The 27,199-nt window shown below is 41.5% G+C and overlaps 1 protein-coding gene across 1 annotated transcript in view; it reads left to right on the top strand.

Annotated features, from left to right (window-relative positions):
• The window catches only part of PPM1A (protein phosphatase, Mg2+/Mn2+ dependent 1A), a 38,316-nt gene extending 15,665 nt beyond the window's left edge, over positions 1-22,651 (top strand). Inside the window, exons 2-6 of the mRNA XM_044271671.1 lie at positions 3,210-4,061; positions 8,486-8,603; positions 16,278-16,389; positions 18,222-18,279; positions 21,755-22,651. Of these exons, the coding sequence (XP_044127606.1) occupies positions 3,228-4,061; positions 8,486-8,603; positions 16,278-16,389; positions 18,222-18,279; positions 21,755-21,784 (1,152 nt within the window). The 5' untranslated portion in view covers positions 3,210-3,227 and the 3' untranslated portion in view covers positions 21,785-22,651. The remainder of the gene's footprint in view (positions 1-3,209; positions 4,062-8,485; positions 8,604-16,277; positions 16,390-18,221; positions 18,280-21,754) is intronic.
• The last annotated feature ends 4,548 nt before the right edge of the window (positions 22,652-27,199 follow it).

Genomic DNA, 27,199 nt, shown 5'->3' with positions numbered 1-27,199 from the left:
CTACACAGAGCCCAGGACTGCAGCGGTCAATAGGAAGCACTGGCAGTGGATCGCCGCTGAACACTGCACCCGGACCGCGGCGGTAAGCATGGGAACAGCGGCGCACAGCAGCCTCTGTTACATTGCTCCCGACAGTTTTGCCACCCTTCAGATCTAGTAGCTCTTCCCGCACTCACCTCTCCCTGGCCTTCTCCAGGTGCCTCTCTGCTTTGACCTGACGTTGCATGGTGTTAGGCCATAGTGTGCACACTGCATCCTGATACTGTATGCAGCCAGGACAGTGCAGCGTGGTGCCCAGAGAAGACAAGGGAGCAGTGAGTACAGCCAGCACAAGGAACGCTGTAGTCACCACTTTCTGCTTCTGTCTACTAGAGAGCACCTCCATTATCCATAATGGAAGTGCTCACTAGTATTTGCTCCACAAGACGCAATGTAACCTTCATCCCATTTTTTATTTTTATTTTTTATTTTTTTTTAGGGAAAAGTGTGTCTAATAGAACTTAAAATACAGTAATCGTTCACGTGTTTAAAAACGCTCTCTGAAAACAGGCTTTAAAGGTTTCTCATACAAAGAACCTCTTGCAATCTGTTATGTCACCTATTACGTGGATCCTGAGAACAAGGATCCCAGAGCGCCTCTCTGAATGAGGCAGTCCACTCCATTCACCTCTGAGACTGATAGAGCACTGTCTACTTCAACCCAATATGACTGGGGCTCTGAACCAACCTGTTCACTACTTGCTCTAATCAGAGAGGGGATGACCCCCTGTTCTTTGGATCCCGTGAGGCTTCCCAGCAATCGGACACCCGCAATCCGATGTTTGTCATCGGTTACCATGGCAGCCAGGACGCCACTGAAGCTCTGGCTGCCATAGTCAGCTCCATGCTGCTGTGTGCACAAAGCACAGGGCAGCAGGGAGAGTGTGAGGTCCTATTCTACCTGATAGAGATCGATCAGGGTGAATAGGACAAGTGTTCTAGCCCCTAAGGGGGCTACAAATTAGTAAAAAAAAAAAACACACAAACACCAAATTATTAAGTATAAATGAAAAAGATAGATTTACAAATTAAAGCTACACGTTAACAATAAACATTTTCAGCAGATTTGTGTAGGAATCTTGTTTTTTCAAAAATGAAAATGCACATTATCAGCTATCGGCCTGAAAGTTCACAAGTTATCGGTATCTGCTCTAAAAATCAATATCGGTCGATCCCTAATTTTATACTGATCAAAGTGAATGGTGCTGTGCGTGATACCAAGCACAGCCGCCATGTATACACCACTTTGTGCTTGGTCAGCTGTGGGAAGGCAGCAGAGCTCACAGGAGCCCCGGTGTCTTCTCAGAACAGGTGTCGCACCCCTGCCGATCAGATATTGATGACCCATCCTGAGGATAGATCATCAGTTAAAGAAATCATGGAAACCCCTAAATAAAGGATGAACTCTGTTTAAAGAGTCGGGTTGCTGCCGCTCAGCTCCCATTGAAGTGAATTGCAGTAACCCGACACGACCACTACACATGGAACAACGCTGGCTGTCCTGTTCCATTTACATTACTAGTTCCATTGCCAGAGGCTGCAGGAAACAGCTGATCAGTGGGGGTGCTGCGTGTTGGATTCTTACCAATTGGATATTAAAGGGGTTGTCCGAGTAATTGTTTTGTTCTTTCTATGTTCCTAACTAGGCAAATATAACAACTTTACAATTAAGGCTACTTTCACACTTGCGTTCAGAGCGGATCCGTCTGAGACGGATCCGCTCATATAATGCAGATGATGGATCCGTTCAGAACGGATCTGTCTGCTTTAGGCTGAATGCACACGGCCGTTGTTCACGGCCGTGAGCGGTCTGGATTCCTGCTGAGTGCAGGAGCGCACGGCGTCATGGGTTGCTATGACGCTGTGCGCTCCCTGCTGCCGCCGCAGTACAGTGGTACACTGGTATAGATCATACCAGTGTATTACTGTACTGTGGCGGCAGCAGGGAGCGCACGGCGTCATAGCAACCCATGACGCCGTGCGCTCCTGCACTCAGCAGGAATCCAGACCGCGGTTCAGCCTTATATTGCATTCGGCCTTATATTGTAAAATAAATTCTAAGTGTGAAAGTAGCCGCAGACGGATCCGTCCAGACTTTACATTGAAAGTCAATGGGGGACGGATCCGTTTTGAAAATTGCACCATATTGTGTCACCTTCAAACGGATCCGCCCCCATTGACATCCATTGTAAGTCTGGATGGATCCGTTTGCCTCCGCACGGCCAGGCGGACACCCGAACGCTGCAAGCAGCGTTCAGGTGTCCGCCTGGCCGTGCGGAGCCCAAACGCTGCCAGACTGATGCATTCTGAGCGGATCCGCATCCACTCAGAATGCATTAGGGCAGTACGAATTCGTTCGGGGCCGCTTGTGAGAGCCTTTAAACGGAACTCGCAAGCGGAGCCCCGAACGCAAATGTGAAAGTAGCCTAACTCACTTTATCTCCAGTGGCTGGTTTCTCTGATTACACTGAGGGTCACATGACCTGTGATGTCAGCTTCTCTCCCTGCTCTGATAGTTTGTTTACAAGCCTGTAAACCAGACGTCACTGTGCTGGCCACCCCCCCCCCCCTTCACTGCTGGGCTGTCTGCTCTCTCCTAGGATTCTTAACCCCTTCAGGTGCACAGACTGGGTAGCAGCAGACAGTGACCATTCTGGGCACAGGAGCTGACAGACTAGAGAGAGCATTGCACAAGAAGGTAGGGGGAAGATCCTGTGTGTATTAGCAGTGTCAGTATACAGCTGGGACTTGTAGTTGTACACTTACAAGTTGCTGTGAATCCTCCTAGCACTCAGGGCAGCTCTTGTATCCATTCCCTTAGCAGAGCAGGGGGAGGGGCAGAGATTGTTGTTGTTGCATGTAAACAAAGGGCCAGGGAAATGAGGAAATATATATATTTTTTGCATAAAACTTGCTTAGCTTAGTTATATATTGCTGCCCATCAGATTTTATATATATATAAAATTTATTTTCATAACTCTGACAACCCCTTTAATGACCTATCCTGAGGATAGGTCAGGAGCCTGAAAAACCCCTTACAATTTTAATACAATTTAATTTCATGTCTTCATAATTAATTTGTCTAATGCTTTTGTATTGTTAAATATGCTATTGGCATTTGCAGGTGTTAATTTTTTTTTTTCCCCTTTTGGATTTTTTTCCTTTTACAGAATTAAATAACATTGACAATGGGGGCGTTTTTAGACAAGCCAAAGATGGAAAAGCATAATGCGCAAGGACATGGAAATGGATTGCGTTATGGGCTAAGCAGCATGCAAGGTTGGAGGGTTGAAATGGAAGATGCACATACCGCTGTGATTGGTTTGCCAAACGGACTTGACGGATGGTCTTTCTTTGCTGTATATGATGGTCACGCTGGTTCCCAGGTTGCCAAATACTGCTGTGAGCACTTGCTTGATCACATTACAAGCAACCAAGACTTCAAAGGAACTGATGGACAGCTGTCTGTGGAAAGTGTAAAAAGTGGAATCAGAACAGGTTTTCTTCAGATTGACGAACACATGAGAGTTATTTCCGAGAAGAAACATGGTGCTGATAGAAGTGGGTCAACAGCAGTGGGTGTTATGATCTCGCCACATCACATTTATTTTATCAACTGTGGAGACTCCAGAGGTTTACTTTGTAGAAGCAAGAAAGTTCATTTCTTTACGCAGGATCACAAACCAAGTAATCCCCTTGAAAAGGAGCGTATCCAGAATGCTGGCGGCTCTGTAATGATTCAGCGTGTGAATGGGTCTCTTGCAGTTTCGAGGGCTCTAGGTGACTTTGACTACAAATGTGTCCATGGAAAAGGCCCTACAGAGCAGCTTGTTTCACCAGAGCCCGAAGTTTATGAAATTGAGCGATCAGAAGAAGATGACCAGTTCATAATTCTTGCATGCGATGGCATATGGGATGTCATGGGGAATGAGGAGTTATGCGACTTTGTAAGATCCAGACTTGAAGTTACTGATGACCTTGAAAAAGTATGCAATGAAATAGTTGACACCTGCTTGTACAAGGTATTGTGCTTTATTTTTTTCTTTATTTTTTTTTCTTAATCTTGTTACATTGGGTAAGATTTTATTTTCTAAGGCTTATGCGGTGTCATTTGCCTGCCTTCATGCAGGTTTAGACAAATGAGGGGTTAAAGTTACTGGGGGATTCCAGTTTTGTGAAGTTATCCCTTATCCTACAGGGTAGGGGATAACTGTTAGATCGGTGTGGGTCCTACCCCGACCGATCATGAGAACGTGGGCCCCGTGGATTCCCCTGAAATGAACGGAGCAGCTGGTTGGGTTTGTGTGCGGCAGCTCAATTAATTTCTGTGGGAGTTCTGTAATTGGGTATCTCCGGAACGCTCATAGAAATGGAGTGGCCTAGTGTTTGTCCAGCTGGCCGCTCCTTTCATTTTAGGGGTCTCCACAGGGTATGGGGGCCCCCATTTTCATGATCGGCCCGGGTCCCAGCGGTAGGTCCCCACTGATCTAATAGTTATCCTCTATCCTGTGGATAGGGGATAATTTAATAAAACCGGAATATCCCTTTAAAGAAATGTATACTATTGACCTTGCTTATCGGTAGATTGGACCCATTAGTGATCTACAACTATTTTATAGAAAAGACCTGTTGAAATGTATATCTTATTTGGCACCTGAAAGGCATTTCTCAGGAAGCAGAAGTAACTAAGGCAATGCTGCAAGAAACGACAAACTGCTTTTAATGAAAAAGTACATCAAGATATTTAGACAGGATTTCACTTATGTTTAAAGAGGGCCAGTCAGCTCTCCTGACAGTCTGTTTGCTTTTAGTATTGACCTGCATTCCCCACGTAATGAATTTTTTCATGTAACTCTGTTGTACCTCTATTATTCATATTATAAGTTTATGAAAGAATTGCCAGCAGTGTGAAATAAAGCTCCATCTGAATGTTACCAGTTTGCACAGTCTGACACTGGCAGCCTGATCGAATAGTGTCACTGTGTGCAGGGACCCCCCCCCCCCCCCCCCCCCCCAAACCTGATATGTCAGGAGGTGGCAGTTCTTCTTTAATTGTGTGAATTTTGTATATTGCTCCAATACTTCTCTTTACCCACTCTTGGGCACAATGTATCTTCTATTTGTAATGAAGTGACGCCAGTGACTCATTCTGACACAGGCCTTTACGAACACTACTATGTCTTGCACACTCTGAAGGCACCACAGAGCTGTATTAACACTTTGTTTTTACTGTATATTGTGCAGTGCTTTTTCCTCTTGTGTCTGCAGCAGCTCTCCGCATTGTGACCCCTGCTGTAGGAAGCTACTTGCGTGCAGCCTATTATTGGCTGTGGCATCTCTCCTTGCTCTAATCGTTCTTTGCTAACGGAGCTTGAGGCAGCAGATGGTTGTATTTTCTGCAGGGCACAAGTAGAATGTGGCTGCTTTTGCCAGGAAGAATGGAGTTGGATGCAGTCATTAAAAGCCTTGCTGTATTTCTGCTCAGCGAGGGGAATCCCCCATCGGCAGAATGCACACAGGGTTAGTGGGGAGGAAAGCCTGTCCGTATAATACAGCACTTAGGCCTATGTTACATGGCTGTTGTTTCTTCAGCATTAATAAAAACACGGAATATCAGGATATTGATGACTCAGCTTTTCAGGCTGCAGCCTGTTTCAACGTTTACCTGCACTCTGTCGTATATTAGCGCAGCGGTGGAAGGGTTGTTACATCACGTTCGTTTGATTGTCGGAGGTGTCGCAATTTGGACCCCCCTTTATATATAACACATCCTAAGGTTTTTATTGTGCTTATGAGCTTTAAAGGGGAGTCTTTTACCGAATCTGAGCGTTTTAGACTTTGACCCTCATTATAATGAGGTCTGTTTTACTGGGCACATCGCCCAGTAACGCTTCCCCTGGTCACCTTCAGAAGCTCATTTGCATAAGTTTTAAAAAGTTTTTTTTTTTTTTTTATATCTGGACGAGGGACACACAAAAAAAAGGTAACATTATAATGAGGGACCTGATCTGAGCGGTGGCTCTGATCTTTTAGTATGGTAGCCAGGACACTACTGAAGCCCTGGCTGCCATGGTAAGCTCCCTGCTGCTGTGTGCACAAAGCACAGGGCAGCAAGGAGAGTGTAAAGTCCTATTCACCCTCTCTATTACCCTGGGTTCACACCTGAGCGTTTTACAGCGCGTTCAAACACGCTGTAAAACGCTCAAGACATGAAATCCAATGCTTCCCTATGGGAATGGTTCACACCTGGGCGTTTTACAGCGCGTACGAACGCGCTGTAAAACGCCCGACGCTCAAACAAGTACTTGAGCTTCTTTGGGGCGTTTTGACGCGCGTTTGTGGCCATAGGACACTGCAGTCAATGACACAAACGCGCGTTTACTATTACAAAAAACGCGCATAAGAACGCGCGACAAAAACGCGCGTAAAACGCGCGTTTGAGAAACGCTCAGGTGTGAACCCAGGGTAAGGGTGAATAGTCAAGCGTTCTAGCCTCTAAGGGGGCTAATAATAAATAGTAAAAAAAAAATAATAGTTTAAACTGCCCTCTCCAAAATAACATTTTAAATCACCCCCTTTCCTAATTTTACGTATCTAAAAATATACACAATAGGAAATAAATATATTACATGTCGCCACCTCCGAAAAAGTCAGAATGATTAAAATATAAAAAAAATCTCTTATGCGGTGAGCGCATAGGAAAACATGCAATTTACAATTTTTTGCTCGCCTTGTCCCCCTCCAAAAAAATAGGGTTAGAACTGTTCTATTATGTGCCGGACATTCCATAAAATACGTAATGCACAAGGCTTTTTTGTGTGTTTTTATTTTTTTCGCATTGTATTGAGTATAGCAATACTTTTTTTATGGTATCAAAATTTTAATGTCGTGACAACCCTTGATGCAATAACTTCCGCTCATCGGAGACAATACATTCTAATACTGTACGAAGTCGATTCGCTCTTCCTTAATCGAGGTGCTATCCCTGCCACAAAAAAAAAGTTCTTACAGCTTCGCAAGGATAGGTTCAAACTAGGGGTGGGCGATATGGCCTAAAATCTATATTGCGATATAATTTTAAGCATGTGCGATATGCAATATATATCGCAATATATTCTATATGGGGGGGGTGTTAAATATTTTGTTTTATATATTTTTTTTTTTACTCAATAACTATTAGCCTCCTTAGGGACTAGAACCCTTGTCCTATTCACCCTAATAGAGCTCTATTAGGGTGAATAGGCCTTCACACTCTCCCTGCTTCTCTGTGCATAGTACACACAGCAGCAGGGAGCAGACTATGGCAGCCAGGGCTTCAGTAGCGTCCTGGCTGCCATGGTAACCGATTGTAGCCCTGCGATTACACTGCTAAGGCTCCGATCAGAAGCTGCCACCCTGCGGCCAATGCCACCAATGATTTAATTAATATAATACTTCGAAGAGGGTGAGTAGAAGGGAGGGGCTGTGGCCACTGCGCCACCAATGAGTATAGTTAATATGCCTGAATACAAACGTAGCCTGCATGTGCCGGCCATATCCCATACCTGGCCTCTATTACTGCGCCGTGATCCGCCGCAATTAACCCCTCAGGACCTGAGGAGTTATTTGCGGCAGATCACAGTGCGCAGTAATAGAGGCCGGGTATGGGATATGGCCTGCATACGACCTCAGATCAGAACCCCAATTTTAAAAAGATCCTATTCAGACCTCAGAACTCCATGTTAATCAGAGCAGACAAAAAAAAAAAGAAAAATCAACTCTCCTCTCCTGTTCCGGCTGCTGCCGCTCCTGAGATCCAGCGCTCTTCCTGCTGTGACCTAATGTCGCTCAGGTCACAAATCGTGCTAACATCCCCACGTTGTGCGCAAGTCACGGTACAGCTCTGCAGGAGAAGACCAGAAAGTGGGGAGTATAGAGTGCTCCATAATGGAAGCACTCATTAGTATTCGTTGTAAGACGCACATACATTTTCCCGTGTAAGTGCGTCTTTTATAGGGCAAAAAACATGGTAAATGTTCCTATTAGAATAATGCAGCTTGTACTGAAAAATACAAGACATCATACTGCTATGTGAATGGTAAATTTAAAAAGTAATTGCTCTTGGAAGGCGGTGAGGAAAAAGCAAGAATGAATATTGCCTATGGCACCAAGGGTTTAAAGGGAGCCTGAATCCTCCCAAATCGCTTCTAAAGTAAGCTTATGGGCTTGTAGGGGAAGAATGTGCACCAAACCAGAAAAGGTATGTTTCTGATTCTGTGCATGTTCCCTACAATGTTCATTGCTAGCTTTAGAAGTCATTTGGGAGCTGACGGGTTCCCTTTATGAGATTGTAGTGTAAATGCAGGTGAAACAAAATGATAAATAAGTTGGAGTACCATTACAAATTTTTTGTTTTTACAAAGTTTTTATTTCTGATTAATGTCTAATGTTAAATTTCCTCTTCCAGGGAAGCCGAGACAACATGAGTGTCGTACTGATCTGTTTTCCAAGTGCTCCTAAAGTATTGCCGGAGGCAGTGAAAAGAGAAGCTGAATTGGACAAGTATCTGGAAAGCAGAGTAGAAGGTGGATCATTTAACCAAAATAAGTAAACTATTGAATAGTTTTTGTTGAACATGCCTTTAAGTGCCATGTAAATGTGGCTGTCACAGTTCACTGCAGTCTATATGATGTGAGCTTTGTCTGCTGATACCATTCTAAATTTCTTTTGTAAAATTCAGATATTTCTAGAAAAAGGCGTACTCGGAGCAAAACCAAATGGATATCAGGGAGGTTCCATATCCAAAGATTCATAGATTGTGTAATTGAAGTGAACAAATGAATCACAGTTCACTTTTGTGATTTACGAATCCATAAGTGTTTGTGATTTAACCAATGACTTCATATTTTCTAGTGTGTAATCCTTTAGCAATATTTTGTTCGTCGTTTTGATTTCTCGACGTATCAATTCAGACAAATGCTCATTGGGACATTAAGGCGTGTTAAGAGCACTTCGGCATTCTTTGTAATGTCTTCATTATAGCGGACATTCTGTAATGGCATGTTCCTGGTGATGGGCAACTACAAAAACTTTAACAGAGTGAAACTGACCATAGACATAAGATATTTACCTGTAGAGCATTGGTAAATCTAATTTTATCTTAAGCCCTCTTTACACAGGCCGAGAATCCACCAGATAAATATTGAGTGTTCATACGAATGCTTGTTAGCGATTATCTGGCGGTGTAAAGGTGCCGCTGATGAACCGCCGATGAAGTGAAACGCTTGTTTTTTGGGTAATATGCTCGTTTGTCCAAATCTTCGTTCGCTGGTAGCAGGTCGTGCTGTCTAAAGACGCTCTGCTGACTGCAAACAACTAGTTTGTATGGGGATGAGCAATGGCATTACTAATCACTGCTGCCCATACTGTGGAGTAGATTGCTGCATGTAATAGCTGTTGTCTCTAAAAACGAGCAAGTGCTTGCCACGAATAACGCTTCCTTCCCGACAATCGCATGCTAAATTGTCCCGTCTGAAGGGACCTTTAGTATCCTCTGCTGTTAATCTGATGTCTGTGGTTGCCATACACATAGTATTAAAGGGGTTCTGCAGTTTTTTTTTTTAAACTGATCTATCCTCTGGATAGATCATCAGCATCTGACCGGAGGGGGTCTGACACCCCTGCCGATCAGCTGTTTGAGAAGGCAGCAGCGCTGGCAGTAGTGCTGTGGCCTCCTTGCTGTTTACTGCAGCCCTAGTGACATCACGACTATTATTACTGGCCTGGGCGCGGCTAAGCTCCATTCAAGTGAACAGAGCTTTGCCCCGCCCAGGCCATTGATACTAGTCGTGACGTCACTGGGCCAGCGCCGCTGCCTTATCAAACAGCTGATCGGCAGGGGTGTTGGACCCCCTCCGATCAGATGCTGCTGATCTATCCAGAGGATAGATAATCAGTTTAAAAAAAATAAATAAATGCAGAACCCCTTTAACAGCAGATCTTAATGTATTTAGCTGCCTCTATCGGAGGTCTGTAGATAAATATTTGGCTTTAAGTCAACCATGCATAAGTATTAACTGGAAAGTTGCCGATTGATTGTCCATTGGATAATTTCTACAAAACTGACAGATCACATTTTTGGCAGACATCGTTGTCTCCCTTGGAGTATCACATAAGATTTATAAGCGATCACGCCCAAAATTGCCAATTTTGGCTGACATTTATCTTTTTGTATAGACAGATTTCTGACTGGTTGTAGAAAGTGAATTTATAAAGCGGCAGTGGCACCTGTCTGTTGGCACCAATCAGTTTTTTTTTTTTTTTGTTGTGGCTGATTTAGAAAAATATTGCAATTGCACCCAAGCAGCAACCAAAATGATCCTGCCCATCAGATCAAGTTTGTGACTGAAACACACTACTGAAATCAACAATATATGGCCACCTATTTTTCTACAGACCTTTTTCCCCATTTTTTTTTCTTGTGCTGTTCAGTATTCAGCGCAGGCGTGGTGAGGAAGCTGGCAGCCGGCGAGCGTCCTTCCTCACCGCGCCTGCGCCGAATACTGAACGGCGCAACATTTCCCCAGCACACAGGGGCGGCAGGAGGATGCGAACGATGCCTGGCCCTGTCAATCAAGACTTGGAGGGCGTCTAATGAGGTGGGAGAACGGAGCATCTAGGAGCAGGAGCAACACCCCACCTGCACCTAGAGGCAAATTTGCATATTATAAAAGTAAGAATTCTGCAGTAACAGGGGCATGAATAAATGTGAAACATGGGACATAATAGCAGAGTTAGGTGCAGCTGACATTGGCACATTGCTTATGTCAGCCAGTTTAATAGTGAAAATTCTAGTGACCGAAACCCTTTAAGGTATAAAATGTCAGCCAATGTTTATGTTCAGTGTGGTATACAACCAGAAGGCATTAAAGGGAACCTGTCACCGGGATTTTGTGTATAGAGCTGAGGACATGGGCTGCTAGATGGCCACTAGCACATCTGCAATACCCAGTCCCCATAGCTCTGTGTGCTTTTATTGCTTTAAAAAAACTATTTGATACATATGCAAATTAACCTCAGATGAGTCCTGTATGTGAGATGAGTCAGGGACAGGACTCATCTCAGGTTAATTTGCATATGTATCAAATCGGTTTTTTAAAGCAATAAAAGCACACAGAGCTATGGGGACTGGGTATTGCAGATGTGCTAGCAGCCATCTAGCAACCCATGTCCTCAGCTCTATACACAAAATCCCGGTGACAGGTTCCCTTTAAATTGTATCCAAACCCGTCTAGTTATGAGACGTTGTGTTTAAAAAAAAAAAAAAATCTAAAACGTTAATTATTACTGGTAACTGCACATGCATGCAGCTAGTAAAAAGTAGTATTAAACTATCATCGCTGATGTCCAGTATTTAAATGTGAATAATTCATGTTTACACTGTTCTGTGCTAAGAACTTTGCTGCTGATTGAGTATTCTGTTCATCAGTGGTCTCCATTTACACTCGTACTGCGAATGCACTAGTTTCCCTGTAAGTCCTTGGTGTAAATGAATACAGGCCGCTAATGGACTGAATCTCTATCAGCGACCATGTTCCCAGTGCATCACCGACACACACATTCATATTAGGGTGCATTCACACGACCGTTTGCATTTTGCGGTACAGATGACATCCATGTTGCAACTGTGTGTTTTTTTTTTTTTGTTTTTTTTTTGCAGGCCCATTTTAACCATGCCCATTCTTGTTTGCAAAACAGACAAGAATAGGATATGTTCCATCTCTTGCGAGACTGTGGAACGGACATACGGATGCGGACAGCACATTATGTGCTGTCTACGTTTTTTGAGGCCCCATTTTAAATGAATAGGTCCGCATCTGATCCACACCGAAAATACGATTGTGTTTATGGGGCCTTAAACAGACGTCAGTGCCATTGAGATTAATAATGCATACTTCTAGCTGCATGCATGAGATGGTACTAGCACATGTGCTGGTAGTAGTATAAACATGCCAACCCCTTTAATTGAGGACCGCCCTCCCGCATTCAGAATTTTCATCCACTAATAAGAGCGACTTAATGTAGGAGCAAGTGACAGTCGGCCCATTGATTTAGGCAGTGTTTGGGCAATGCTTGGCCGACCTGGCGCTGCAGGGGTATGGATCACTTACTGACAGATTCCCTTCCCCTCGCATTACAGCGGATCCCTGAGTGTGTTAGCAGAGTGTATCATCTTGTTGCGATCTTGCGCCTATGGTCCACCCCTCTACGACTCCTCCAGTCCAGTGGAAATTTACTATATTTGTATCAACAGAGAACATCCCTGTCATCAGTTTGTTGTCAAGGAACTTCTCTGAGAAAATAAGGCTTTGGTGGTGGGTGTTTAGAGCTAAATTACTTCAAATGTACATTTTATTTATTTTTTGTTTTGTTTTTTGTTGTGTTGGATTGTGTTAAATAGGTGAGCAATGTAATTTTTTCCCCTACAATCGTTATCTAAGCCTCTGTACATTTTTGCCTTTTTCCAAATGGAGGCTTGTTCACTTATGGAAACTATCTTGTATCTTAGGTTCCTGTTGCAGTAGAGTTGACTTTGTTCATAAGGATGGGTTCAGATCTTGTTTGGGCTCTGAATTCAACATTCTTTAGGGGGGAACAACTTTGTAGTATAGCTGACCAACCACTGTTTTTGAGTTCACATCACACATAGGCTACATAAGTCCCCATAAACTTTATCTCCACTAGGGCTGCAGCTAACTATTCTAGCAATCGAGTAGTCTACCGATTATTTTTACGCTTTGAGTACTCTAATAAGAAAAACCTTCTTAAAATAACATATTGCTTTATAAAAACAATATTTTTCTTACAGTGGTATTGCAAATAATTGCACACTTATACAGTTTTCACAGCTGCAATATACATTCTGTCAGAAGAACAGCCAGACAGAATGTACCATATCAGGTATACTGCCAGCTGCTGCAGCGATTGACTGTAATGGGGTCCGACCTTGTTACAGCATTCAAGCTGGGTTTTGGCCAGGCAAAAAAACTTTGGACGATACCCAGCATGTATTCCGGAACATGGCCAGATGGCCTTGGACCACATTATAATCAATGAGAGCATATAGCTGGTTGTGTCCGACAATACCCAATACGGTAATACTTCTTCTTGTTTTTCTGTCATACCATTTATTGCTATGTCTCCCACTCCCCCAGTGCCATCAGATCAGCCCCTCCATGCCATTTCCCCCACTCCCCCAGTGCCATCTGCCCCTCCATGCCATCCATTTTGCCCCCAGTGCCTCTATGCCATCCATTGCCATGCCCCCCTCCCCCAGTGACTCCATGCCATCCACAATGTCCCCCAGTGTCTTTAGGTCAGCCCCTCCATGCCATGTCTCCCGCAGCGCCATCACCCCCTTCATCACAGGTAGGTAGTTATGTGGCTGATGTGGCACTGCTGCTTTGTTGTCTTAAAGGGGTTGTCTGACTGATTAACTTTTTTTTTTTTTTTTTTAAAGAGATTCAGACCTTTGTACAACAGCGAATTAGTGAGTTGATTAATTATTATTAGCTTACCCCCTTTGGTCTCTACTTTCTGGTCCCCCCCAACATGGAGGAAATGACCGCTCAGCCATTCACTGGTTAAGGCAGGTCACCGTCAGAGTGGTCATTTTCTATCTGTCGAGGAGGACTAGGAAGCCAGAGCAATGTTTCTGGGAAGCCCTGCCTGTGGCAGGCGTCCTTAGGAACACAATAAAACTCCCATAGGCTGCAATAGTAATTCATTGAAGTCTGTGGGAGAAGTGATCAGACAGTCGCATCTTTGCATCAGTCCTCTTGGGGCTTCAAATCACACCTTCCACCATATTCAAAATTTAAAAAAATTAAGTTCATTATCGTTGCCAGGTCCAAAAATGTCCAAACTATTAATATAAATATTTTTATCCCGTACAGTGCGTCACATCTGCGTCATTTTTTTTTTTTTTTACTGCTTTAGGCTACTTTCACACTCGCGTTTGGTGCGGATCCATCTTGTATCTGCACAGACTGATCCGCACCGATAATGCAAACGCTTGTATCCGTTCATAACGGATCAGTTTGCATTATTCATTCAAAAAAAAGTCAAAACGGATCCGTCTTGACTTACCTTGAAAGGGGGGACGGATCCGTTTTCAGTTGCACCATATTTTGTCAGTGAAAACGCATCCGTCCCCATTGAATTGACCTACATTGTAAGTCAGGACGGATCCGTTAAGCTCCGCATCGTCAGGCAGACACCAAAACGCAGCGTTTTAGTGTCCGCCTCAAAAGCGCAACGGAGACCAAACGCAGCCAAATTGATGCATTCTGAACGGATCATTATCTATTCCGAATGCATTGGGGCTGAACTGATCCGTTTTGGGCCGTGTGTGAGAGCCCTGAAACAGATCTCACAAGTGGACCCAGAAACGCTAGTGTGAAAGTAGCCTTACTTCCCAAAAATAAAACAAGAAAAAGAAGTCATCAATTTTTTTTTATTTTAAGTAACTCATTAAAGGGCTCTGCACAGAAAAAATAAATAAAAAATGTGGGCATATTGTCAGTGACCATAGTAATGAGAACTGAAGGCATATCTCGTAGTGTATGTGACCAGCTTACAGGATGGATTTTTTTTTTTACTGATAAGTTTAATGGGGGTTTGTGAAGGAATCCCAGCAGAAACACAAAGCAGACCCCCAACATTCTGCAGTGAGGAAGTGATCCTACCCTTACACTGACTTCATAAAGCAATTTAAAGGGTTTGTACCAGGATTGACACTTATCACCTGTCCATAGTTCAGTACCTACAGCATGGAATTGCTGCCCCCGTTGATTGCCGCAGTCACTTGTTCCTTGGGCTGTTGATGTATACAAAGCAATGTATTATTGTCGGTCATTGGCAGCACTTATTCATACTTATTACCTCTCCACAGCACAGGTGATACGTTTCTGAATGATGGGGGTTTCACCGTTAGGACTCTCACTAATGTCACGTCCCCGCCCCTTTTTTTTTATTATTTTTTTATATTTATATAGCTGCGGTCGTGCATGTGCAGTGGAACTGCAGAAGATAGCCGAAGACTAGTTTCCCCCTCCCCCAGTTAGTTTTTTTTTTTTCTATTTGAAGCACATGAAGCACTTTTACCCCTGCTGTGGGCTTTGTCAGCAATCGACATAAACATCATCTATACATTGTGTTCCAGGTGGTGTAGCGTTGGAGCACATAAAGTAATCTGATCATACACTGCGGTGCTGTTCAGACAGCAGTACGTTTATCTTGTTTGCCCTCCCCCAACACTAATGTCTTGCTTCCAGTATTGTCATAGGGCAGAGAGTCTACCTAAACTGCTGGTTTTGAACACCATTCCTGATTGTAAAAATACATTTTGTGTTCACTGTTGGAAAGTGAATGTTTTGTATAATGTTATTTCACCCTAAGAAAGATAATTATTTTTTAAAAAAAGTCGTTTTAGGTCCACTATGCAGGAAACGAGAAGGCTGATATAGCCAAAAACTGAACATATGTGGTATTTAATACTATGCTTCTAAAACTCCAGCAAAATATATATTTTTTTAGTTGCTGAATGACAAAATAGAGCTACTAAATTTGGATGTGGCCATGTATAATGACTTTGTATGTGGGTTAATCTATTTTAATTTCCTCCTCAATTGGCTTTTATTTTTATTTGATCACCTGTATCATGCCGTATGTATCTATAGTTTACTAATCAAATTAATGTACATGTTTAGTGCAGATTGTTGCATGTAGTCCTCTTACAGGATGTTACTGTCTACAGATCATACTTTTTTATTTTTGTATATTTTAATTTCAGAAATAGAGCCTTGTAGATTCGATTTTTAGATGTTACCTTTACACAATAAAATAATTTGGCAAAACAAAACTGATATCTTTGCATTTTATTCAGGACCAAACATTATTGTGTAAAACGCGTTGCTTTTTCTTTGAGCCTTGGTGTGTGGATGATCTGAGTTGCCACAGTAAGATCTGATATTGCATTAACATTAACGTGGGGTGTGCATAAAATGGCATATTGCTTCAGACGAGGGGTATTTATCTAGACTGGGTCGTACGTTCATTGGTTTTCAGTATGACACACAGAAGGCATCTTATCCTGTTGCAAGACACTGAATTCCTGTGCATGATATTAATGGTTAGTTGTACTTTTCTGCTGCTTACTCTTGAATAGCACTTACAAAACGAGTACTTCTAATTCCTAGAGATCATAAAGAAGCAGGGTGAAGAAGGTGTACCAGACTTAGTCCATGTGATGCGCACATTAGCCACTGAGACCATCCCTAACCTCCCGCCTGGAGGTGAATTGGCAAGCAAGTGAGTTAACCTGAGCATTTTGTGATCTGTTAAATTATGTGTAGAAATGTGTGTGCCACATTTTTTAAATAAGTTTAAATACCTCCTTTGGACTCAGGCTACTTTCACACTTGCGTCAGAGGGGGCGTTACGGTCTTCAAACAGCTGATCGGCGGGGGTGTCGGACCCCCATGTTCAGATATTAAAGGGCATCTGTCAGCAGATTTATATCTATGAAACTGGCTGACCTGTTACATGTGCACTTGGCAGCTGAAGGCATTTGTGTTGGTGCCATGTTCATATGTGCCCGCATTGCTGAGAAAAATGTCTTACTATATGCAAATGAGCCTCTAGGAGCAACGGGGACTTTGCCATTACACCTAGAGGCTCTGATCTCTCTGCAACTGCCGCGCCCTCTGCACTTTGATAGGGCCAAGTTGTTAAAGCATCATCACACTTGGCTCAGACTTCTCCTAAGTGGAGAAGATGTGCTAGTTTCAGAGAGAGCAGAGCCTCTAGGTGTAACGGTAACGCCCCTTTATTGCTAGAGGCTCATTTTCATATATTAAAACTTTCTCAGCAATGCGGGCACATATGAACATGGGACCAACACAGATGCCTTCAGCTGCCAAGCGCACATGTAACGGGTCATCCAGTGTCATAGGTGCAAATCTGCTTACAGATGCCTTTTAATGACCTATTCTGATGCATTTAATGGTCAGAAAAAAGGGGATTCCCTGCTATAAGCAGGAGCCACTGACAAGAGACTTGAGACCAGATTTCCTATGGTCAACCATTCATTTGAGGATAGCTGACATGTAATTGTAATACCACGTTATATTTGCAGTAATGCAGATTGCCGTGGTTTCAACTCCCAGAAGCGATGGTGATTGATTGCAAGCAGATTTCTCTTTAACCAGCTTATGTCTCTGCAACCTGCTGTCTAATTTAAAACTTTCCATAATTTTAACAATTATGAATTAGTAGGAATTTTATTAGACTGTAGTGTAAACTTATTTTTAAAAAAAAACTGTGGCATATATTTCTGTAGCATGATTAGTTCTGTGTTGTGCATTTCCTGCCTTTTGTTTAGCTTGTTTGTGTTTTTGTTTAGTGTTTTGTTTTTTTGTCAAATTTTGTATGTTTCTTAATGTTTATTTTTGTTACACCCACTCCTTCAAAAATAGTGCATGCATATAAATCCATGGATGCAATTTTCTCCCCCTTGCCACCTTGATGTCTACATGTGTAGTGAGCCAAGAAATGCTGCTGGTGATTTTTTATTTTATTTTTTGTGGTGATCTATACAAGGTCTTGTCTTCGCTCCTGGAGCCATATAGGTGTCTCCTACTACAGTTTGGTATCGAAAATGACTTCCTTTACAGATTTAAAATTATTTATTTTTGGTACCTCTAACTAAAAAGTACACAGATCTTTATAAAATAGTGTATTTTCTTTGAGCTACTGTTAACATGTCCCCAAATAAAAAGGTTTGTTTGGCTGTCATTCATATTATGCATAGTAATCCTCCATAAAGCCAGCAAAAACCTGTCTTTTCTGCTGCTGTACTATCATTCAGGGTCAACCTGGGGAGGGATCCTGCTAATATAATAACTTTATTTTATGAAATTACTGTAAATTTATAACGTTTAATATCTACTAGTTAAAAAGCTCAAAATAAAAACTTCAATTTAGTCAAGTGGTAATGATATTGCTCATGTGCATTTAGCTGCAAACTCTACAAGAATTTGGGTACATCATTGCATCCTTTCATAAATCTGATTGTTATATAGTGTATCTCCCCTTTGTTTCCTGTTACTATTGTGACTGTTCATTTTTACAATTTGATTTAGGCGGAGTGTAATTGAAGCAGTGTACAACAAACTGAATCCATACAGAAATGATGACACTGTAAGTAGATTATTAAAGCTTCCTAATGTGTGAAATGTATTATGCAAGAAAAACTGTTATAGTGCATATATATATATATATATATATATATATATATATTTTTTTTTTTTTATTATATATTATTATTTTTTTTGTTTAGTTTTTTGGTCACTTTAGTAGAGTACATTGCTGTTAAACTGCAGCACGGATGGCCCATAACTATACAGTAGGAAATTGGGCGTCTTATTTGGTCTCTAGTGCTCCCATAGTCAATAGGAGTGCGTACAGTATTTTTAAATTTCACCCTTCAGCTCCAGTAATACAGCTCGGCACAGTAATTGTATTTAAATTTTTTTCATTCGTTTCTGTCCTTTTCTTCTTAAAGGGACCTGTCACCGGGATTTTGTGTATAGAGCTGAGGACATGGGCTGCTAGATGGCCGCTAGCACATCCGCAATACCCAGTCCCCATAGCTCTGTGGGATTTTACTGTGTAAAAAAACTGATTTGATACATATGCAAATTAACCCGAGATGAGTCGGGGACAGGACTCGTCTCGGGTTAATTTGCATATGTATCCAATTTTTTTTTTTTTTTTTTTACACAAAAGCACACCGAGCTATGGGGACTGGGTATTGCGGATGTGCTAGCGGCCATCTAGCAACCCATGTCCTCAACCCTATACACAAAATCCCGGTGACGGGTTCCCTTTAATCTTAAGCAGTATGATTTTCTGTCACAACTCAGGCCATGAACTTGAAGATTAGCAAATAAGGATTTAGACTTTTGCAAAGAAATCGGGATAAATATCTCTCCAAAAATGGGTGATGATAAAAAAAAATCTAATCTAAAGACAGTCATATTTATGCAATGTGTCTGCTCCTGACCAAATACCTATAGCCAATATATAGAGTATTCGGTTTGGGAAGTAAATAGATAAGGCTGGGAATCCGGTAGCCTGATCCTCTTTCCAGAGCTGTGAAGTCAGTCGGTGTCCATTTTGGTGGAGTCAGTTGTTATATAATGGACCGACTCCAAAAATATATAATAAATTGGTACAGTTCAATGCAGTATGTGCTAAATATATTTTCATAAGAATTTAGGAAAATTATTAAATGTCCTATAAATGTCTGTTCTATTCCTGATCTAAGGATCTAGGCTTTTAGTTGAGATGAATGTGTGTCGCCCTTTATGTAGATGCTCAGTAGTGAAGCTCCTCCGCTACAGATCAGAGGAAAAAGGCACTGGGAAGGAATGGCTGCACTCATCTCAGATCTGCTAGAGAAAACAGGGTTTTCTCACTAGTTACAAAGATTAGCTTTCAACATAAAGGGACAGTTAAAATAAGACATTTTCTAAATACATTGGTCAGTAGATTTTACTTTAGTCATGAACTGTTGAGTCTAGACAGTTCAGCAGGTCTCACTGTACACAGGGTTCTATGGTAACCTGCATACCAGAAAGACTGATCTGATTAGCTGAGAGTAGGAGTGACCTCACCCCCACGGAATGATGGGACTGAGCTCTGAGTGAACTTATAAGGTTTAGGCTACTTTCACACCAGCGTTTTTGCTGGATCTGGCAGGGTTCAGCAAAACTCTTCCGTTTCTGATAATACAACAGTCTGCATCCATTATGAACGGATCCGGTTGTATTTTCTTTAACATACCCAAGACGGATCCGTCATGAACTCCATTGAAAGTCAATAAAGGACAGATCCGTTTTCTATTGTCAGAAAAAACTTATCCGTCCCCATTGATTTGCATTGGGGGTCATGCCGGATCTGGCTTGCTCTGCATCCCAGGATGGAAAGCAAAATACAACATGTTGCAGTTTTCTTTCCGGTATGGGAACGGAAGAGAATGCATTTTGAAGCATTTTTTTTTTTTTTTTTTTCTGCTATTGAGCCCCTATGACTGACCTCAATACCGGAAAAATAAAATGCTAATGTGAAAGTAGCCTAAGAGAGGGTATCAGTATATTGCTGGATTATCAACGGATTACTAAAGGAAAAGAAGCTCTGACTGAGGTAGCATTTAGGATGAGTGGGCTACAGGACTGCCAAGAGCAGGAGGAATTGGGTCTTGCCAGTGCTACTGCTACCATATCTTCAGCCTCATCCAATGAGTCTAACTTTGAAAAGTATTTGGATGACATGGAGCAGGCAAAGCGTTGCCGCAGGGCAAAAGATTCTGCTCCCATAGCAAATTGACTGTATTTTAGCAAAATTTTTCACTTTTCTCTTAAAGAAGTAGAAGAAATCAACGGATCATCAAAACTGACTGTGCAGGAGGCAATTCCTTTATACCCTGAGATTGGTAGAGATGTTGCCCATGTGGTCACTTCTTTGCCACCAACCCAAATAGTGTAGTGAGGCTGTTCTCTAGCTTTAAAATAATTAGATCAGATTTGAGGTCATCTATGGTGGAGGCAATAATATTTCTCAGAACAAATTCATAGACTCGCCCAACAAATGTTATTCAGGATGTTTTTGTTGAAAACTTTAATTTTTTTCCCAATTAAAGTTTTTTGTGTTCTAACGTTGTATCCAATAAATCTATTTTATGTTCTACCTAAATTGCTTGATTATTGTTTCATAAGAGTGATAAAAAGATTTAATTATCGCTTAAACATGCGCCATGTATGTGGGAGATTCGGGACTCCACAGCCCTGCCTCTGTCATATCAGGCTACCGCAGCTCAGTTTCCAGCATTGCCTATAATGACATCCAGCGGCAATCTGGACAGTTTCCAACATAAATACCACAGCACCATGGCCTCTTTAAACAGCTGTCATATTGTGTCTACAGCCACTATGCAGACCCATGTGTTTCCACACCACAAACCCTTGTAGTATGAACCTTCAGGCCTGCTTTTCTCTATCTATCCCATAGTACTTTCTAAGCTACCAAATACAGGATTGTCCTACCATTCAAATCTCATGTGCTGTAGGTAGTGTTGAGCGGATCGAGCTTAGTTTTAATGCTGCGTTAAAATGTATGGGCTCTGGCGAGGCGAAGTGACAAAGTCTCTCGAGACTTCGGTGAATAACTTTTAGCCATCGATCTTTAAACTTTAAAACCATTTTAAAACAGGATCCGAGGTCTGCTTCCAGAATGGTGCATCGGTATCGATGCCAACTTCAGAACCATGTTTTAAAGTTTAAAAATCAAATCCCAAAGTTATTCACCTCAATCTCGCAAGACTTTGGTAATAACTCACTTCGCCTCGTTGGAGCCCATACATTTGAATGCTGTCCGGAGACTAATCTCTGTACAGCGTTCAAATTAAGTTTTGACCGAAGCGACTTTAGATCTCTGATTCGAAGCTTGCTTCGCTCAACACTAGCTGTAGGCCAAAAAAAAGCCTAGTCCCCTCCATCTTTCATACGATTGCATTGGGATGATATTTTTAAGGTGGTCAATTATGTAGATGCCACATTAACTTTCGCTAATGAATGAGTTTCTAAACAAAATTTTATTTTTTCTTGCCTTTAAGGATTCTGCGTCAACTGATGACATGTGGTAAATGTATCCGTTTAGCATTGGAGTTTACATCCATCCTCAACGAACGTACAGCCCAACCTCAGTGATCCTTCTTAGCGTCCATCCTCAACCTTTTTTTCATTTAAAGAAGGGAATATGATGTGGGTGAGCTTGGTGAAAAAATAAAACTCCCATCAGTTCAAATGGCCCCTGAATATTGTACTGTTTTCCTAATACCCTTTCTCTACACATATATTTTTTTTTTTTTGTAAAATTGAATTTTATGTTAATGTACTTTCAGACAAATACATGTTGTAAATCAGACTCCAGCAAATTCTGTTGTATGATTTTTCTTTCTTTTCTTTTTTTTTTTTTTTTCCTTTTTTTTTTTTTTTGTAAAGTGCAATTGTCCTTGTACAAAATTGTCATATTAAATTATGGACTGCAAATTTCTCTAAAGGTTACAGGAGGTCTAGCTTGTTATGTGATGCAACCAGATATCTAACCCTTAATGTGGTGGTTTTTAGATTGGGCAGAAAGCAGCAACATAACCAGCTGGGAGGGGTCCCTATTAAATTGTTTATAGACTTGTAACTTTAGTGTACAGTATTTCTCAGGATGAAGAACAGTCTTCAGTTCTGAGACCTTTTGATTTTTTTTTTGGGCTTGAACATATTTGATTACAAGAACGTTCCTCTTTTTGATATTAAAATGCCGACTGAAAATGCAGTCTTTTATGAACAAATATGTACCCACAATTTGAACATTCAGATCCATTAACAAGTAATCAGTTGTGTGTGTCGATTGTGTGTTTTTTCTTTTTATTATAACTACACTGGCTGGGTCTGTTGCTGCTACAGAGAGTTTTGAATTCCATTTTATCAATAAAGCTTGATTTGACAAACAATCATTAAGGAGTAATTTCTCGCCTGCCTTTTTGAAGACTATTGGTATGGAAAGAAAAATCTGATGTAGTAATGCGTATCTAAAAAAGAATTGTATTGGTGGGAAGCATGCCACCCCTCTCCCTCTTCCCCTGTTTTCTTTCATTACATTAACTACATTTTGCAACTTTACTAGATTTTAAAGGGTATTTCGGTCGTCAGTGTGTTGTCCTGAGGTCCACCTGTGGTAAAAGAAAGCCCGGCTTTAAACTTTTCACCTAAAGGGGTTGTGCCGCCTTTCAATTTTATTTTGATATAATTCAGCATGAAATATAAGTACCTTTTGTAGCTTACCTTCTCCAGTTGTGAAATATTTTCTTCATTATAATGTGTTTAATCTGTATACTAGTGTGCATGTCCACCTACTGCGGTGGTTGCACATGCTCAGTTCCATCCATCAGCTGTATTTACTGTTAGAAGCTGTGACAGTTACAGGGAGGGAGCTGCGGAACAAAGGACATGCCCCCTAAGAAATGATACGGCCCCTGAGCTTTGACAGAGAGATGCAGCAGAAAGGACACGTCCCTGAGCTACCAGCCTGAATAAAATCTAGTAGTGGTTGGAGCAATAAATAGTGGGGGAGCTCTGAATCCAAGGGAGGTACAGGTCTGGTTCTAGTTTTATTAGGAATAGATTGTCTTGCACTATATGATTTTAATTTTTTACATCAGTCATGGGTTAACCCCTTTAAACCGTTCCCTTGATAGAGAAAGCTAGTGATAAAACAGTGTTTGTGTTTTTTTTTTTAATATGCAGCATGTTGATGTCTACTTTCCTTTGTAAGCTAAGCGAAAGTTGTCCATATCTTTATAGATGAAGCTGCAGATATGGTTTATTTGTTCAATGTTGTCGATGATTGTTTTTTCTATTTGTGCTTAATTTTAACCTTTTAAATTGTTGGCCTCAAACGTCTTCCTTTACAGTCGAGAAAGTCATTTCAGGATGGTGTGAGTCCCACAGATTGCTAAAGTATGGTTATATTATCTGAGTGACTCTTAGGAAACTTTCTTATTCCATGAGCTTGTGTTGTGACTGATAGATTTATTAAGGTGTTATTTAATCACAAGTCAGTAAGCATTAAAGGGAATCTGTTGGGTGCATTAGGCTGCGCTCTGGAGGGCATGTTAAACTGTGCAGCACCTGTAAAGCACTGCAGCAAGGATACAGGGATAGGCGGCCTTCCCGTCCTTCCAACACTCAATTCACCAGTTTCTCCCTATGCACGTTGAGGGTGCCTTCACACAGTGCAGACTTGTGTGACTGCTTCAATAGGCTGGCTTACATAAACAGAAAAACAAACGAATATCCGCATAAAAGCCCCCACAATAAATGGTGCAGATTTCATAGATTTTCTGCAAACATTTAGGCTCCATTAACACATCCACATCTGTTCCGCAATATTGTTGAACGGGTGCGGACCCATTCATTCTCTATGGAGACAGAATGGATGCGGAGAGCACACTATGTGCTCTCCGCATTTCCGGAGTGTGCCCCCGATCTTCTGGTCCGCAGCTTCGGAAAAAAATAGAACATGTCCTATTCTTCTCCGCCGCAATTGCAGAGAAGAATAAGCATTTCTATGGAGGTTAAGGCCGGGTGTATTGCAGATCCGCAATGCACTACGGACGTGGGAATGGATCCTTATTGTGTGGTTTTTTTTTTTTTTTTGTTTTTTTTTTTAATGCAGATATTTGTGCTTTTTTTTTCTGTTTATGTAAACAAGCCTATTGAAGTCTATGGGGAAATGCACTCTACAGAAGGTGTGAAATCGCACAAACAATTGACATGCTGCAGATTTTACAGTCTGCACAATAAGTCACTTTCTGCATCCAAGAAAAAAAGCAAAATGTACATTAGGTTTGTCATTTTCTGGTACTTGCACAAAATCCGCACTTTAATCCACAGTGTGCAGCCTCATGTGTCTTTCACATGATTCGGTCATTCATATTCCACAGGTACTACTAGCCTGAAAGAGACTTCCAGAACATCTCCTATCAGTGAAAACCACTGACAGAACATGGACACCATCAGTGTTCTGTCAGTGGTTTTTACAGACCTAAACACTTCCGTGGTCATTTGGTCTGCTTCACAGGCCCAAGTAGTGCATGTCTTCATTGTGTTTTCACTGACTCTCGGTCAGTGGGAAAATGTGTGAATAAGGACCTAAAGGTGAATGGATACATGTGCTGTCCATGGAGAACACTGACAGCACATGTCCACGATTTACTGATGTGTGAAACAGGGCTGATAGGGAGAAATCTGTTAATCAGCTACATGAGGGCCAGAACTGAACCTGAATATCCTTGCTGCAGCACTGGTTAGACGCAGTACAGCCTAAGGCCCCTTGCAGACGAGTGTTGGTCACCCTGCGAGTCCACCACCCAGCTCCCGGCCTGACCTCCCAGCACTGACTGGGTCACATAGCATATTGATTTATGATGCATGATGTATTGGATAACACTGACCTAATGCTGTCAGTGTTCCACAATACACTACAGAACTGTAAGGGTTACATAGCATCGTAAATCCATATAATGCTATGTGACCCCGTCAGTGCTGGGAGGTCAGGTCGGGAGCTGCGCTGTGGACTCGCAGGGTGACAAACGTGTCTGCAAGGAGCCTAACTTGTAATTTCTGTAAACAAATACACATCTGCTGCATATTTAATATGCTTTAGGTCGATAAATGCTTGGGTTGCACTAGCTCATAGCCACCATCTGATCCTCATCGTAGTTTATTTATTTATTTATTTATTTTAATATAAATTGCAGCAGACAATGCAGGCGCATAGCTGTGTAAAACTACCTTCACACGGGTGCAGGCTATCTTGCAGAAATCCCTCAAATTTCCATATGGATTTCTGTTCATTTACACACCAAAACCCATCTGTTACTTGCAATTTTTGGTGCAGTTTTGCTGCAGATCTCACCCTTGCATTGAAAAGGGTGAAATCCGCACAAAGAATTCATGTGCTGCGGATTTCAAAACGGAACTCAAAAGCAAAGTGTAAATGAGAAAAACTGCGCATAATCCGCAGCGTGTGGAGGTAGCCTAAGGCCTCATGCACACAATCATATGTATTTTGCGGTCCGCAAACTAAAGATGACGTCTGTGTTGCATGCTTTTTTGTGGACCCCTTGACTTTAATGGGTCCATGGTCCACATTTTGCAGCTTAGTATAGATGTTCTATCAATTTGCCTATCGGACATACGGATGCGGAAAGCATACGGATGATCTGTGTGCTTTCTGCATCAAATAGAACATGTCCTATTCTTTGCTACAAAATGCTGACCACTGACCTATTGGAGTCAACAGGCCTGCGAAAAACTGATGCAACACTGACATCCATATTTTGTCTCTTCACTTTTTGTAGACTGTAAAATGCATACAATCGTGTGCATGAGGCCTAAAATTCCTCTTTATTGCTACTCGGCCACAGCCACCATTTTAATTCTACAGATGTATCATGTCTTATTGGTTATATGATGAAACCCACAGACATGGGATTTCCCTACAGAGTTGATGGCTCACTTGTGGCTTTACATGCTTGTTAATTTTTATTTTATATTTACCAAATTATTTCTGTATAAACATCCTTAAATGGAACCTGTCACCGGGATTTTGGGTATAGAGCTGAGGACATGGGCTTCTAGATATCCAGTCCCCATAGCTCTCTGTGCTTATATTGTGTAAAAAAACGACTTGATACATATGCAAATTAAACGGAGATGAGTCAGAGCTTGAAAATGACTCTTCTCTGGTCACACAAGTAAGATATGACTTATGTTAATTTGCATATGTATCAAATCGTTTTTTTTACACAATAAAAGCACACAGAGCTATGGGGACTGGATATTGCGGATGTGCTAGCGGCCATCTAGCAACCCATGTCCTCAGCTCTGTACCCCAAATCCCGGTGACAGGATCCCTTTAATTCATAACTGAGGTGCTGAAATGTTTCAATTTTGTCTCCTTTGCAAACCTGAATGAAGAACAGACACTAATGTTGTTTTTAAATGCATTATTTTTTTTTTTTTGTTCACCAAACAGCTTTGATTTTACTTCAAATAAAGACTGCAAAATGTTCCTTTGTTGTACAGTGAAAAATGTTATTGTAACCATGTTCTACTTTTAGTGATTTATATGCATGTGATCACGAGGATAGCACATCTCTGAATGTTTTTCACTAGTAAATTATTTTTTCCTAGATTCATGAACCAGTGCCATTTTTTTTTCTACTCCAATATATTCGATTGTTTCCTCATCAAAGGACAGTCACACAAGCTAAATGGTAATTACCAATATATAGTTTGTTAGATTTAACACGTATAAAATGGAAATATAAATGCCACATCTTACATGATGTATACCATAAGCTGAGGTCGTTACCTATGATACAACCCAACATCTGTGATGAAATTTGAGATTTCAGTGCAAGTAGTCACCAGCTTTTAATGCTGTTTGTTGCTTCTCAATGTGCCCCCAAAATTCTGAGGAATGTGTTTTTACATTA

This window comes from Bufo gargarizans, chromosome 11 (genome assembly GCF_014858855.1).
Source record: "Bufo gargarizans isolate SCDJY-AF-19 chromosome 11, ASM1485885v1, whole genome shotgun sequence".
Taxonomy (NCBI): domain Eukaryota; kingdom Metazoa; phylum Chordata; class Amphibia; order Anura; family Bufonidae; genus Bufo; species Bufo gargarizans.
The sequence above is the reverse complement of the archived record's forward strand: the minus strand, read 5'-3'. Positions and strand labels throughout refer to the sequence as shown.